The 13,109-nt window shown below is 37.0% G+C and overlaps 1 protein-coding gene across 1 annotated transcript in view; it reads right to left on the bottom strand.

Moving 5' to 3' along the window:
- LOC120234812 (L-lactate dehydrogenase C chain) overlaps nucleotides 1-13,109 on the bottom strand; it is a 42,483-nt gene that overhangs the window by 17,792 nt on the left and 11,582 nt on the right. Inside the window, exon 4 of the mRNA XM_039236814.1 lies at nucleotides 7,474-7,647. Within this exon, the coding sequence (XP_039092745.1) occupies nucleotides 7,474-7,647 (174 nt within the window). The remainder of the gene's footprint in view (nucleotides 1-7,473; nucleotides 7,648-13,109) is intronic.

The raw sequence follows: 13,109 nt of genomic DNA, 5'->3' as shown, positions 1-13,109 counted from the left end.
GATAGATTGGACTTCACCAAAATTAAATATTTTTACGTACAAAGTACGGTATCAAGAAAACAAAAGACAATCCATGGAATGGGAGAATAGATTTAAATCACAGATCTGATAAGAGTCCTATAGCCAGAATATATAAAGAACTCGTATTACTCCACAACCAAAAGGCAAACTACCCAATTTAAAAATAAGCAAAGACCTTGAGTAGATATTTCTCCAAGAAAATATACAAATGGCCAACAAGCATTAAAAGATGCTCAAGGGGCTCCTGGGTGGCTCAGTCAGTTGAGCGTCCAGCTTCAGTTCAGGTCATGATCTTGCAGTCCGTGGGTTCGAGCCCTGCATTGGGCTCACTGCTGTCAGCCCATCAGCACAGAGCCTGCTGCAGATCCTCTGTCCCCCTCTCCCTGCCCCTCCCCCTGCTGTGCTCTCTCAAAAATAAATATTAAAAAAAAAAAATGGAAAGATGCTCAATGTCATTAGGCAATAGGGAAATGCAGACCAAAACCACAATGAGATACCACCTCACCTCCACTAAAATAGCTAAAATTAAAAATATCAAAAATAACAAATATTGGGGTGCCTGCGTGGCTCAGTTGATTAAGCATCCAACTTCACCTCAGGTCACGATCTTGTGGTTCATGAGATCCAGCTCGCTGCAGTCAGCACAGAGCCTGCTTCAGATCCTCTGTCCCCCCCTTTCTCTGTCTCCCCTCTGCTCATGCTCTCCCTCTCTCTCTCTCTCTCTGTCTCAAAAATAAATAAACATTTTAAAATGAAAATAACAAGTGTTGGCAGGGATATTGACAATGAGAACATTTACACACTGCTGATGGGAATGTAAGATAGTACAGCTACCATAGAATACAGTTTGGCAATTACTCACTAATTAATCATAGAATTACCGTAAGACCCAGTATTTTTTTTTTTTTGACAGAGAAAGAGAGAGTGTGTGTGTGTGCTGTACACATGTATGCAAGTTGGGTAGAGGGAGAAAGAGAGAGAAAATCTTAAGCAGGCTCCATGCCCAGAAAGGGAGCCAATATGGGGGGAAGGGGGGGCTCAATCCCAACCGTGAGATCACGACCTCAGCCGAAATCAAGAGTCAGACGCTCAACTAACTAAGCCATGGAGGCACCCCTAAATGACCCAGTATTTCTACTCCTAGAAGTATATGCAGGTGTTCAAACAAAAATTGTACATGAATATTCCTAGTGTCACTATTCATGATAGTCAAAAGGTAAAAACAATCCAAATGTCCATCAGCTGATAAACGGATAAACGGAGGGTGGTATAGTACACAGTGGAATATTATTCCATCATAAAAAGTACTGATGCATGCACAACATGGATGAATCTTGAAAACATTATTAAATAAAAGAAGCAATACAGAAAAGGACATACGTTGTATGATCCCATTTATATTAAATATCCAAAAGAGGCAAATCTATAGATACAGAAAGCAAATTAGTGGTTTCCAGGGATGGAGAGGAGGGAATGAGAAGTGACTATTTAAGGGCACAAAGTTTCCATTTAGGGTGATAAACAAGTTAGAGCATTAGACAGTGGTAGTGGTTACACAAAATAAAGTTTACTTAATGTACTTAATGCCACTGAATTACACACTTTAAACTGGTTAAAATGGTAACCTGTATGTTATATGTATTTTGCCACGATAAAAAAAATAGACTTTACCTCAAAAATTATGACTAGAGGCAAAAAAAGATATTACATAATGATAAAAGGGTAAATTGACACAGAAAAAAAGCATTTGACAAAATTCAACACCCATTCACAATTTTAAAAAAAACAACCTTTCTGGGGCATCTGGGTGGCTCAGTCAGTTAAGCGTCTGACTCTTGATTTTTGGCTCAGGTCATGATCTCACAGTTCATGAGATTAAGCCCTGTGTTGGGCTCTGCGTTGACAGCATGGAACCTGCTTGGAATTCTCTCTCTCTCTCCTTCTCTCTCTCTGCCCCCATTCATGCATGTGCTCTCTCTCTCTCAAAAATAAATAAATAAACTTAAAAAAACCCATAATGATGTTGGAATGACTAAAATTGAAAAGACTGACAATACCAAATGTTGGCAAGGATGTGGAGCAACTAGAATACTCTTAGAAGGCTGATGGGAATGTAAACTGGAACAGCCATTTTGAAAAGCTCTTTGGCGGCTTCTAACAGAGCTAAGCATATACCTACCAGATAAGTCATCTATTCGACTCTCACATATCTACCCAGAGAAATGAGGACATACACCCATGAAAATACTTGTTTATTGAAAATACAAGTGTTTCCAGCAGCTTTATTCATAATGGCCCAAAACTGGAAATAACCTAAATATCTACCAATGGATAAACTGATAGGAATAGATAAACAAAATAAAGATTTAAAATTATTTAAAAGAATAACTATTCTCTCATGGTATATATATATAGATAGATAGATAGATATAGATATATATAGATATGTACACATACACATACAATATAGTGTTACTTGGCAATGAAAAAGAATGAAATCTTGCCATTTGCAACTACGTGGATGGAACTAGAGGGTATTATGCTAAGTGAAATTAGTCAGAGGAACAACTATCATATGACTTGACTTATATGAGGACTTTAAGATACAAAACAGATAAACATAAGGGAAGGGAAGCAAAAATAATATAAAAACAGGGAGGAGGATGAAACATAAGAGGCTCTTAAATGTGGAGAACAGGAGGTTACTGGAGGGATTGTGGGAGGGGGCATGGGTTAAATGGTTAAGGGACATTAAAGAACCTACTCCTGAAATCACTGTTGCACTATATGCTAACTAACTTGAGTGTAAATTTAAAAAAAAAAAAAAAAGCAGATCACTGATATACCAAGCAACATGGATGAATCTCAAATGAATCTCAAAATAATTATGCTAGGTGAAAGAAATTAGACAAAATAAATGCTACATTCAGTATGATTCCATTATCTGAGATTCCAGAAAATGGGGCCAGAGGTGGAATTAGGGATGGACTGCAAGGGGCACAAGAAAAGTTTCAGAGGTAATGGAAATGTACTTACCTTGATTATGGTGGTGGTTTCATGAGTCATTACACCTATCAACAGTCACTGTGGAATGATGTCAGCAACACAGCCAAATAAGACATATGCCTCACTCACCACCCAACCCTCAAAAACAACAATCTGACATCCACCCATGAACAAAAGTGCCTTTGTTGGAGCTGTGTGATCCAGCATCATGCGCCAAGGAAACCAGAAGGAGACTTGCCTGGCAGGCAGGTAGTAGGCATAGGGGGCTCAGCCAGGTGTGGACCCTGTGATGGTCCATGAGCCAGTCCTAGCCCCACTCTGATCTAGTCCAGGAACTCCTAGAATTGTCTAAGACAATCCACCCATCAACAGGAGACTTTGTGGAAGTTTGGGGTTCTAGCTGAGAAGTCTAAACACACCACTGGGGCAAAATAATATAAGTTTGGATGTACTGGAGAGGGTAAGAGGAACAGTTTGACTTGCCTCACTCCTCCCCCAAGGTGGAAGAGCTCACTGCTTAAAGAGATCTTAGCCCATGATTTCTCCCACAGAGGAAAGTCAGAGTGTGTGAGTAAGCATCTACCTTTACTAGTTATGCAGACTGCTCCCAAAGAAGCCCATCTCTCTCTCACCCGATCTAGAGTATTGAGTCATAGCTGTATGACTGAGGAATGAGAAAAAGCTAAGAGTGGCAGACAGGACTCTTACAGGGGCATTATAGGACATAGATCCTACTAAATGTGCTGTAGACTCCATCAGGAAGCCTGCCCTCGGACCACTGGGGATACCTTGCCAGTGGATACTCCTAATTAACCCACAGGCAACCCTAGCATTCCACACACTCACACCCACAGGCCCCCACACTGTGCTTGGCTCCCTGTACATGCTCACAATGACAAGAGTGAGCATTGTCAAACAGCTAGTGAGCACAAGCAGAAAGCTGGTCCAAATCTATGGGTCAGAAAGAGACTGCAAACTTAAGCTCTAGCTACAAAAACCCCCAACAAACAAAAGTCCACAACCAGATGGTTTCACAGGCAAATTCTACCAAACATTTAGAGAAAAGTTAATATCCCTTCTTCTCAAAATGTTCCAAAAAATAGAAAAGGAAGGAAAACATCCAAATTCATCCTATGAAGCTAGTATTGCCCTAACAACAAAACCAGATAAAAACACCACTTAAGAAGAGAACTACAGGCCAATATTCCTGACAAATGCAAAATTTCTCAAATAAAATACTAGCAAACCTAATCCAACAATACATTAAAAACAAAATTCACCATGATCAAGTGAGATTTATTCCTGGGTTGCAAGGATGGTTCAATATTTGCAAGTCAATCAACAAGATACATCACATTAATAAAAGAAAGGATAAGAACCACATGATCACATCAATAGATTCAGAAAAACCATTTGACAAAGCACAACATCCATTCATGATAAAAAACCTCAACAAAGTAAGCTTAGAGGGAACATATCTCAACATAATAAAGGCCATGTATGAAAAACCCACAACCAACATACACCCAATGGTGAAAAACAGAGCTTTCCCCCTAAGATCAGGAACAAGACACAGATGTCCACTCTCAACACTTTTATTCAACATAGTACTGGAAGTCCTAGCCACAGTAATCAGATAACAAAAGGAAATAAAAGGCATCCAAATCAGTAAGGAAAAAGAGAAACTTTCACTATTTGCACATAACATGATACTATAGATAGGAAACCCAAAAGAATGCACACACACACACATACACACACCCACACACACACACACTAAACCCCAAAAAACTGCTAGAACTGGTAAATGAATTCAGTAAAGTCACAGGGTACAAAATCAACATACAGAAATCTGTTACATTTCTATATACCAATAATAAGGCAGCAGAAAGACAAACTAAGGAATCAATCCCAATCCCATTTACAATTGCACCAAATCAATAAGGTACCTAGGAATAAATCTAGTCAAAGAGATGAAAGCCTCTACTCAAAATACTGATGACAGAAACTGAAGTGACACAAAGAAATGGAAAGATATTCCATGCTCATGGATTTGAAGAAAAAATATTGTTAAAATGTCTATACTCCCCAAAGCAATCTATACATTTAATGCAATCCCTATCAAAATACCAACAGCATGTGTCACAGAGTTAGAACAAACAACTGTAAAATGTATGGAACCACAAAAGATCCTGAGTAGACAAAGCAACCTTGAAAATAAAAAGCAAAGCTGGAGATATCATAATTCTGGACCTCAATTTCTATTAACCAAAGCTGTAATGATCAAAACAGTATGGTACTGGCACAAAAATAGATACATAGATCAATGTAACAGAATAGAAAACCCAGAAATGAACCCCCTACAATATGGTCAATCAGTCTTTGACAAATCAGGAAAGAATATCCAATGGGAAAAAGACTGTCTCCAATAAATGGTGCTGGGAAAACTGGATGGCAACATGCAAAAAAATGAAACTAGACCACTTTTTTATAGCATACACATAAATAAACTCAAAATGGATTAAAGTCCTAAATATGAGGCAGGAAACCATTAAAATTCAAGAAGAGAGCACAGGCAGTCACCTTTTTGACATCAGCTGTAGCAACTTCCTTCTAGATATGTCTCCTAAGGTAAGGGAAACCAAACAAAAAAATAAACTATTGGGACTACATCAAAATAAAAAGTGTCTGCACACTGAAGGAAACAATCAACAAAACTAAAAGGCAACCCCTGAATGGGAGGAGATATTTGTAAATGATGTATCTGGTAAAGGGTTTGTATCCAAAATACATAAAACTCAACACCCAAAAAATGAATTATCCAATTAAAAATGGGCAGAAGATATGAGCAGACATTTTTCCAAAGAGATATTCAGATGGCTAACAGACACATGAAAAGATGCTCATCATCACTTATCACCAGGGAAATGCAAATCAAAAGCACAATAAGATATCATATCACACATTAGAGTGGCTAAAATCAGAAACACTAGAAACAACAAGGGCTGGCAAGGATGTGGAGAAAAAAGAGCCCTCATGCACTGTTGGTAGGAATGTAGGTACAACCAATTTCTTCAAAAATTTAAAGGCAGAAATGCCATATGTCCAATAATTCTACTATTGAATATTTATCCAAAGAAAGTAAAAACACTAATTTGAAAAGAGAAATGCACACCTATGTTTACTGCAGCATTATTTACAATAGCCAAGATATGGAAGCATTGTAAATGTCCATCAATAGACAAGTAGGTAAGGAAAATACAGCAAACATATAATGGAATATTACATAGCTATAAAAGATGAGACTGTGTTATTTGAGAAAACATGGATGGACCTAGAGGGTATTATGCTAAGTGAAACAAATCAGACTGAGAAAGACATGTACCATATGATTCCACTCATAAGTGGAATGCAAAAAAACTGAATAAGTAAATAAAAAGCAGAATCAGACCTATAAATACAGAGAACAAACTGATGGTTGCCAAAGGGGAGTGGCATGGGGGGTTGGGCAAAATGGGTGAAGAGGAGAAGGGGATACAGTTCCAATAAGTGGAATACATATATATGTATATGTATACACACACACACACAATTTAATATTCAGCTACAAGAAAGAAAGAAATCCTGCCATTTGTGATAGCATGGATGGATCTTAATGGCATTATGCTAAATGAAATAAGTCTGACAGAGAAAGACAAATACTGTATGATGTCACATACAGAATCTAAAAAAGTCAAACTCAGAAACAAAGAGGTGGTTGCCATGGACTGGGGGAGGGGGCGAAATGGAGAAATGCCAATCAAAGGATGTAAACATTCGGTTATAAAATGAATAAGTTCTGAGGATCTAATGTACAGCATGGTGACTATAGTTAACAACATGGTATTATATACTTAAAAGTTACTAAGTCAGTAGGGGAGCCTGGGTGGCTCAGTGGGTTAAGCATCTGACTACTGGTTTCAGCTCATGTCATGATCTCATGGTTCATGAGCTTGAGCCCTGTATTTGGCTCTGTGCTGACAGTGCAGAACCTACTTGGGATTCTCTCTCTCTGCCCCTCCCCTGCTGTCACTGTCTCTGTCTCTCTCTCAAAAAAAACAAAAAACAAAAAACAAAAAACAAAAAACTTGTTAAGATAGTACATTTTAAACGTTTTCACCGTAAAAAAGAAATGTTAATTATGTGAGGTAATGGAAGTGTTAACTAACACCACTGTGGTAGTCATTTTGCAATATACAAGTATATCAAATCATCATAGTATATACACCTTAAACTTATACATTATGTCTCAACTGTATCTCATTAAAGCTGGAAAAAATTCATTGTATTATATACTTTGAGTGGGTGCAGTTTATTGTATATAAATGTCACATCTATTAAGTTGTTTTTAAAAATTGCAATGGAAAGATCATCTTTATTCAGTTAAAGGGAGGATAAAAGACTTACCTGGATTTGAAACAACAAGTATCTTACAGTCAGGACTATGACGAACTATGGTAGGAATGATTGATTTCATAATGTTCACATTACGTTGGACCAGGGCAAGGCGACTTTCTCCCTCCTGCTGCCGTGCACCTGCCGTGACAATAACTAATTTGGAGTTTGCAGATACACTGTAATCTAAAAAGGAAACAAAAGGCAATACTTGGATCAAGAATGCCACAATTACTGTGCCTTACTTCTTTCACAGTGTTTGCAGATGAACAGACTTTCCATGAAGGAGGCCTTGTCACTGTGATTTACCCGTTTTCACATGTTTTTAAACAATAATAAATCCGACCAACCCTTTCAGCTCACATTCTCATTTCTTATTAAGGCCTGAGTCAATGCAAGTCAACTCTCTCTGGCTCTTACAAACACCTTATGAAGCTTAGAACTCTGAGAATTTATATGTCTGTTTCAAGATTCTAAGGATGAGGATGTATTCACTTCTAATTATTATAAGGGACTAGATTTGAGATCACAGAGAAGTTCTTGATCCACACAAGAAGGTAAACAACTTTGTAAGTCTGATGACCAGTCACAAAATTGTTTCACCTTTTAAACCTAATGATAATATGATATGATGCTCATTATCCCATACTGGACTTTTAAAAAGGTATTATATACCTGGAAGTTATCTTCCATATGGATGCAAAAAATTAAATAAACTAAAATCTACATATCCCATTTATATTTTAAAAAAAACTTTAAGAAACCTGAAAAAACCCTATTCTATGCTTTTTAATTTTTTAAATAGTTTATTGTCAAGTTGGTTTCCATATTAATTTTTAAAGTTTATTTTTTTTTAGTAATCTCTACATGCAACTTGGGGTTTCAACTCACGACCTTGAGATTAAGAGTCCCATGCTCTTCTGGCTGGGTCTGCAAGGTGACCTTATGCTCTTTTAAAAAAGGAAATCTGTTTCATTTTAAAGACATATTTTCATCTCCATTTATGGTCATTTCATAATTTTCTAATATAAAAGAGATCATTTATAAACCACAAACATTTTAATGTTTTCCTTGTCTCAGTAAAGATTTTAACTAGAAAGACAAACTTAGACGACATTTTTTAGGCTGACATGTTTCACATTAATCTAAGAAATTATCTCTCCTTTGTATCAAGTAAAAAATATAGAAGGAAGTTCTTTCCTCTCTGCACACAGTCTACTCATTTTGCTCAAAGAGCTTGCTCGATGGGTCATCTTCTGTAAAATCTTATCTAACCATAGAAATCCAAAATAATCTCTCAATCTCTCTCTCTTTCCCCATCTCTCTTTCCCTCCTTCCTACCCCCCTCAACTTTTAGAGGATAAATGGGCCCAAAAAAACCTTACAGCTTCTTCAGAGTCGTCTCTCCATAGATCAGATGATTTGAAATCTTATGATGTTCAACAAATATAGTTAAAGTGCATGCCAAAGTAAAATACCAAGTCTTCTCATAATCTGCCTCCAAATTATCATACTAGCTTTGTGTCTTAGTTTTATGTCAGATTTTCCAGGTGTCCTGATTCTGTTAATGCCATCGTCTCCCTACCTGTTACTTATTTTTCCTTTCTAAATATAACTCACTCCTCCAAGAGACAGCAAACCATAATGGTCTGTAGCAAAGCCTCTGAGGTCCAACTGTCTATATCCTGATTCTGCCACTTCTTAGCTGTGTGACCCTGGACAAGTATTTTGCCTGTTCCTCTGACCCATAGATCCTCATCTGCAAGATCGAGCTAATAATAGTTTGTTTCATATCATTCTTAAGATGATTTAGTGAGTTAATATACAAAATGTACTCAGAGCAGTGTCTATCAAATGTTCAATAAATGTCAACAATTATTGTTGTTATTAGTTAAGTACTTTTTCAAATACCGATTCCTCCACTAGGCATCTTCTAATCGTATCATTCATAAATACTACTCTTACTTGACTGAATTTTTATAGCACTTCCTGCCTATAATTCTCAAATAATCCTTAATATAATGCCTTCTGTTATCTTTCCATGGTTATGTCATACTTACATTCTTAACTTGATCATAAGCTCCATAATAACAGGTTCCGATGACATATTCCTCCCTTTCTTTCACAAATATAGCACCTTCTGTGTTCCCAGCACTTGGACTCTGTGTTCAAACTATTGTACATATGAGGCAATTAAAAACATCTTGAAAATCAATAACATCCCATTGCTCTTTGTCATTAGAGCTCACTAAATGTATTTTCAAAAGCACCCTGTTGTGAAATACATCATTCACACAGAGTAAGGTTTAAGAAACATATGTTCAATTTTAAAAATGTTAAAGTTGAGAATAGCTGCATGAAAGGATGTTTGGGGCTGCAAAGTAGTGGCCCTCGCTCCTGGGTCACAAGAGCACTGTGCTCGCCACAGAAGCAAGGATCCAGGACCAGTGTGGGGAAAAGGACCATCATCTCTAGAGGGCTATCTCAAGAAACAAGCCAAAGTACACATGGTGGAGAGTCCCAAATACCACTACGAGTAGGGAAATAAAATAACCAAAGTCTCAACAAGAGAAACCAAGAGACACCATTCAAAGAACACTTCCTGAACAGACAGGCCCTGGACAGTCAAACAGCCCACTTTAATACAGCAGCACCCACAAGGGCAGAGTGCATAACAAGCTTTTAAAATTAACAAGAGATAGAAAGCTAACCAAAATGATGAAACAGAAGAACTCTCCAAAGAAATTCCAGGAAGAAATGACAGCTAAAGAACTGCTCAAAACAGATATAAGCAACATAACTGAACAAGAATTTAGAACAATAGTCATAAAATTAATTGCTGGGCTTGAAAAAGGTATGGAAGACATCAGAGAAACTATTGCTACAAAAACTGTGGAGCTTAAAAATAGTTGTGATGAATTAAAAAATGCTATAAATGAGATACATAATAAAATGGAGGCATCCAATGCATGGATTGAAGAAGCAGAAAGGAGAATAAGTGATTTAGAAGACACAATTACAGAAAAAGAGGAAGCTGAGAAAAAAAGAGATAAGCTGATCCAGGAACACGAAAGGAGAGTTTGAGAACTCAGCGATACAATCAAACAGAACAATATCCGTATCATAGGAATCCCAGAAGAGGAAAAAAGAGGGAAAGGTGCCGAAGGAGTCCTTGAACAAACTATAGCAGAGAACTTCCCAAATCTGGGGAAGGAAATAGATGTTGAAGTCCAAGAGGCACAGAGAACTCCCCTCAGATGTAACTTGAATTGATCTTCTGCACGACACATCATAGTGACACTAGCAAAATATAAGGACAAAGAGAGAATTTTGAAAGCAGCTAGGAATAAAAGGGCCCTAAAATACAATGGGAAACTTATCAGAATGGTGACAGACCTATCTACTGAAACTTGGGAAGCCAGAAAAAAATGGCAAGAAATCTTCAATGTTATGAACAGAAAAATATGCAGCCAAGAATCCTCTATCCAGCCAGCCTGTCATTCAGAATAGAAGGAGAGATAAAAGTCTTTCCAAATAAACAAAAATTGAAAGAATTTGTCACCACTAAACCAGCCCTACAAGAAATCCTGAGGGGGACTCCATGAGGCAAATGTTGCAAGGAACACAACATACCAGAGACACCACCATAAGTATAAATCCCACAGAGGACACGATGACTCTAAACGCCTATTTTTCAATAATGACACTGAATGTAAATGGGCTGAATCTTCCAATCAAAAGACACACGGTGGCAGAATGGATAAAAAAACAAAATCCATCTATTTCCTGTCTACAAGAAACTCATTTTAGACCTGAGGTACCTTCAGATTGAAAGTAAGGGGACGGAGAAATATATATCATGCTACTGGAAGTCCAAAGAAAGCTGGAGTAGCTATACTTATATCAGACAAACTGGACTTTAAAGTAAAGACAGTAACTGCTTGAGAGTCTCTCTCTCTCCTTCTCCTTCTGTCCCTCCCCCACTCATGTGTGGTCTCCCTCTCTCTCTAAAAAAAAAGAAAAAAGAAAAGAAAAGAATTTGCATTCCTTTAAAATATAAACATAAATCTGACATGTCTTCTTTGGAAATTTCTATATAAATTAAAAACAATTTTTTTATGTTTTATTTATTTCTGAGAGAGAGAGATTGACTGCATGAACAGGGGAAGGTCAGAGAGAGAGGGAGATACAGAATCTGAAACAGGCTCCAGGCTCTGAGCTAGCTGTCAGCACAGATCCCGACGCGGGGCTCGAACCCACGAACCATGAAATCATGACCTTAGCCAAAGTTGGACACTTAGCCGACTGAGCCATCCAGGCAGCCCTATATAAATTTTTAAAGTATGTGTGGCAAAGATGGTATAGAAAGAAAGAAATGTATTAACTCTGAAACATTTAACTTAACACATAAATTGAGTTATGCCTCTAGACTCAACAAACATTTATTCCTATTGTATCAACATAGACATGAGGCAAAGGGAAAACAAATAAATTACCTGAGTTATGCAATGATCTAGTGCTTGAATCAAAATGAAAATCCTTTCATTTGGGACTCATTATCCTTAAATGGGGTAGTGACTTACTCTATGTGAAATCTATTCTTCCTAGAACAATTCATTGACACAGTGTTATAAAGATAGCCTTCATAGTGGCACCCACCCAACTCCAGAGGGTAGAATGTCCTTTTGTGATTTTATTGTTTTTTGTAGTTTTTCTTTTGTCTTGTTTCATTTTGTTTTTGTTTTGCAAATAAAAGAAAACTAACTTTTCAAACTAAAAAAATAAAAAATAAAAAAAAAATAAAGACAGTAACAAGGGATGAAGAAGGGCATTCTATAATAATTACAGGGTCTATCCACCAGGAAGAGCTAAATTATAAATGTCTATGCACCGAATACGGAAGCACCTAAATACATAAAACAATTAATCACAAACAGAAACAAGCTTAGGGACAAGAATGTGATAATAGCAGGGGACTTTAATACTCCACTTACAACAATGGATAGATCACCTAGACAGAAAATCACTAGAGAAACAATGGACTTGAATGACACATTGGACCAGATGAATTTGACAGATATATTTAGAACTCTACATCCTGAGGCCATGGAATTCACTTTCTTCTCAAGTGCACACGGCACATTCTCCAAGATAGATCACATACTGGGACATAAAGCAGCCCTCAAAAAATATAAAAGAATTGAGATCATACCATGCACATTTTCAGATCACAATGCTATGAAACTTGAAATCAATCACGGGAAGAAGTCTGGAAAACCTCCAAAAACATGGAGGTTAAAGAACACCGTACTAAAGTATGAATGGGCCAATCAGGCAATTAGAGAAGAAATTTTAAAATATATGGAAACAAATGAAAATGAAAATACAACAATCCAAACTCTACGAGATGTGGCAAAGGCAGTCCTAAGAGGAAAGAAACCAACTTGACAATAAACTATTTAAGAAAAAAGACAAAAAATAAGCAAAAAATTAAAAATAAAATAAAAATGTTAAAGTTAACAACTCCATAAAAACAGAAATTAGTAGAACATCACCAATATCTTGGAAGCCTCTATGTGCCCCCTAATAAGTTGCATCTATCTCTCTCATACTCCGAGTTTACCAAACATTCTTCAGAAGGGTAAAAG

Source organism: Hyaena hyaena, unplaced genomic scaffold (assembly GCF_003009895.1).
Source record: "Hyaena hyaena isolate Hyena2069 unplaced genomic scaffold, ASM300989v1 scaffold_116, whole genome shotgun sequence".
NCBI lineage: Eukaryota > Metazoa > Chordata > Mammalia > Carnivora > Hyaenidae > Hyaena > Hyaena hyaena.
The sequence above is the reverse complement of the archived record's forward strand: the minus strand, read 5'-3'. Positions and strand labels throughout refer to the sequence as shown.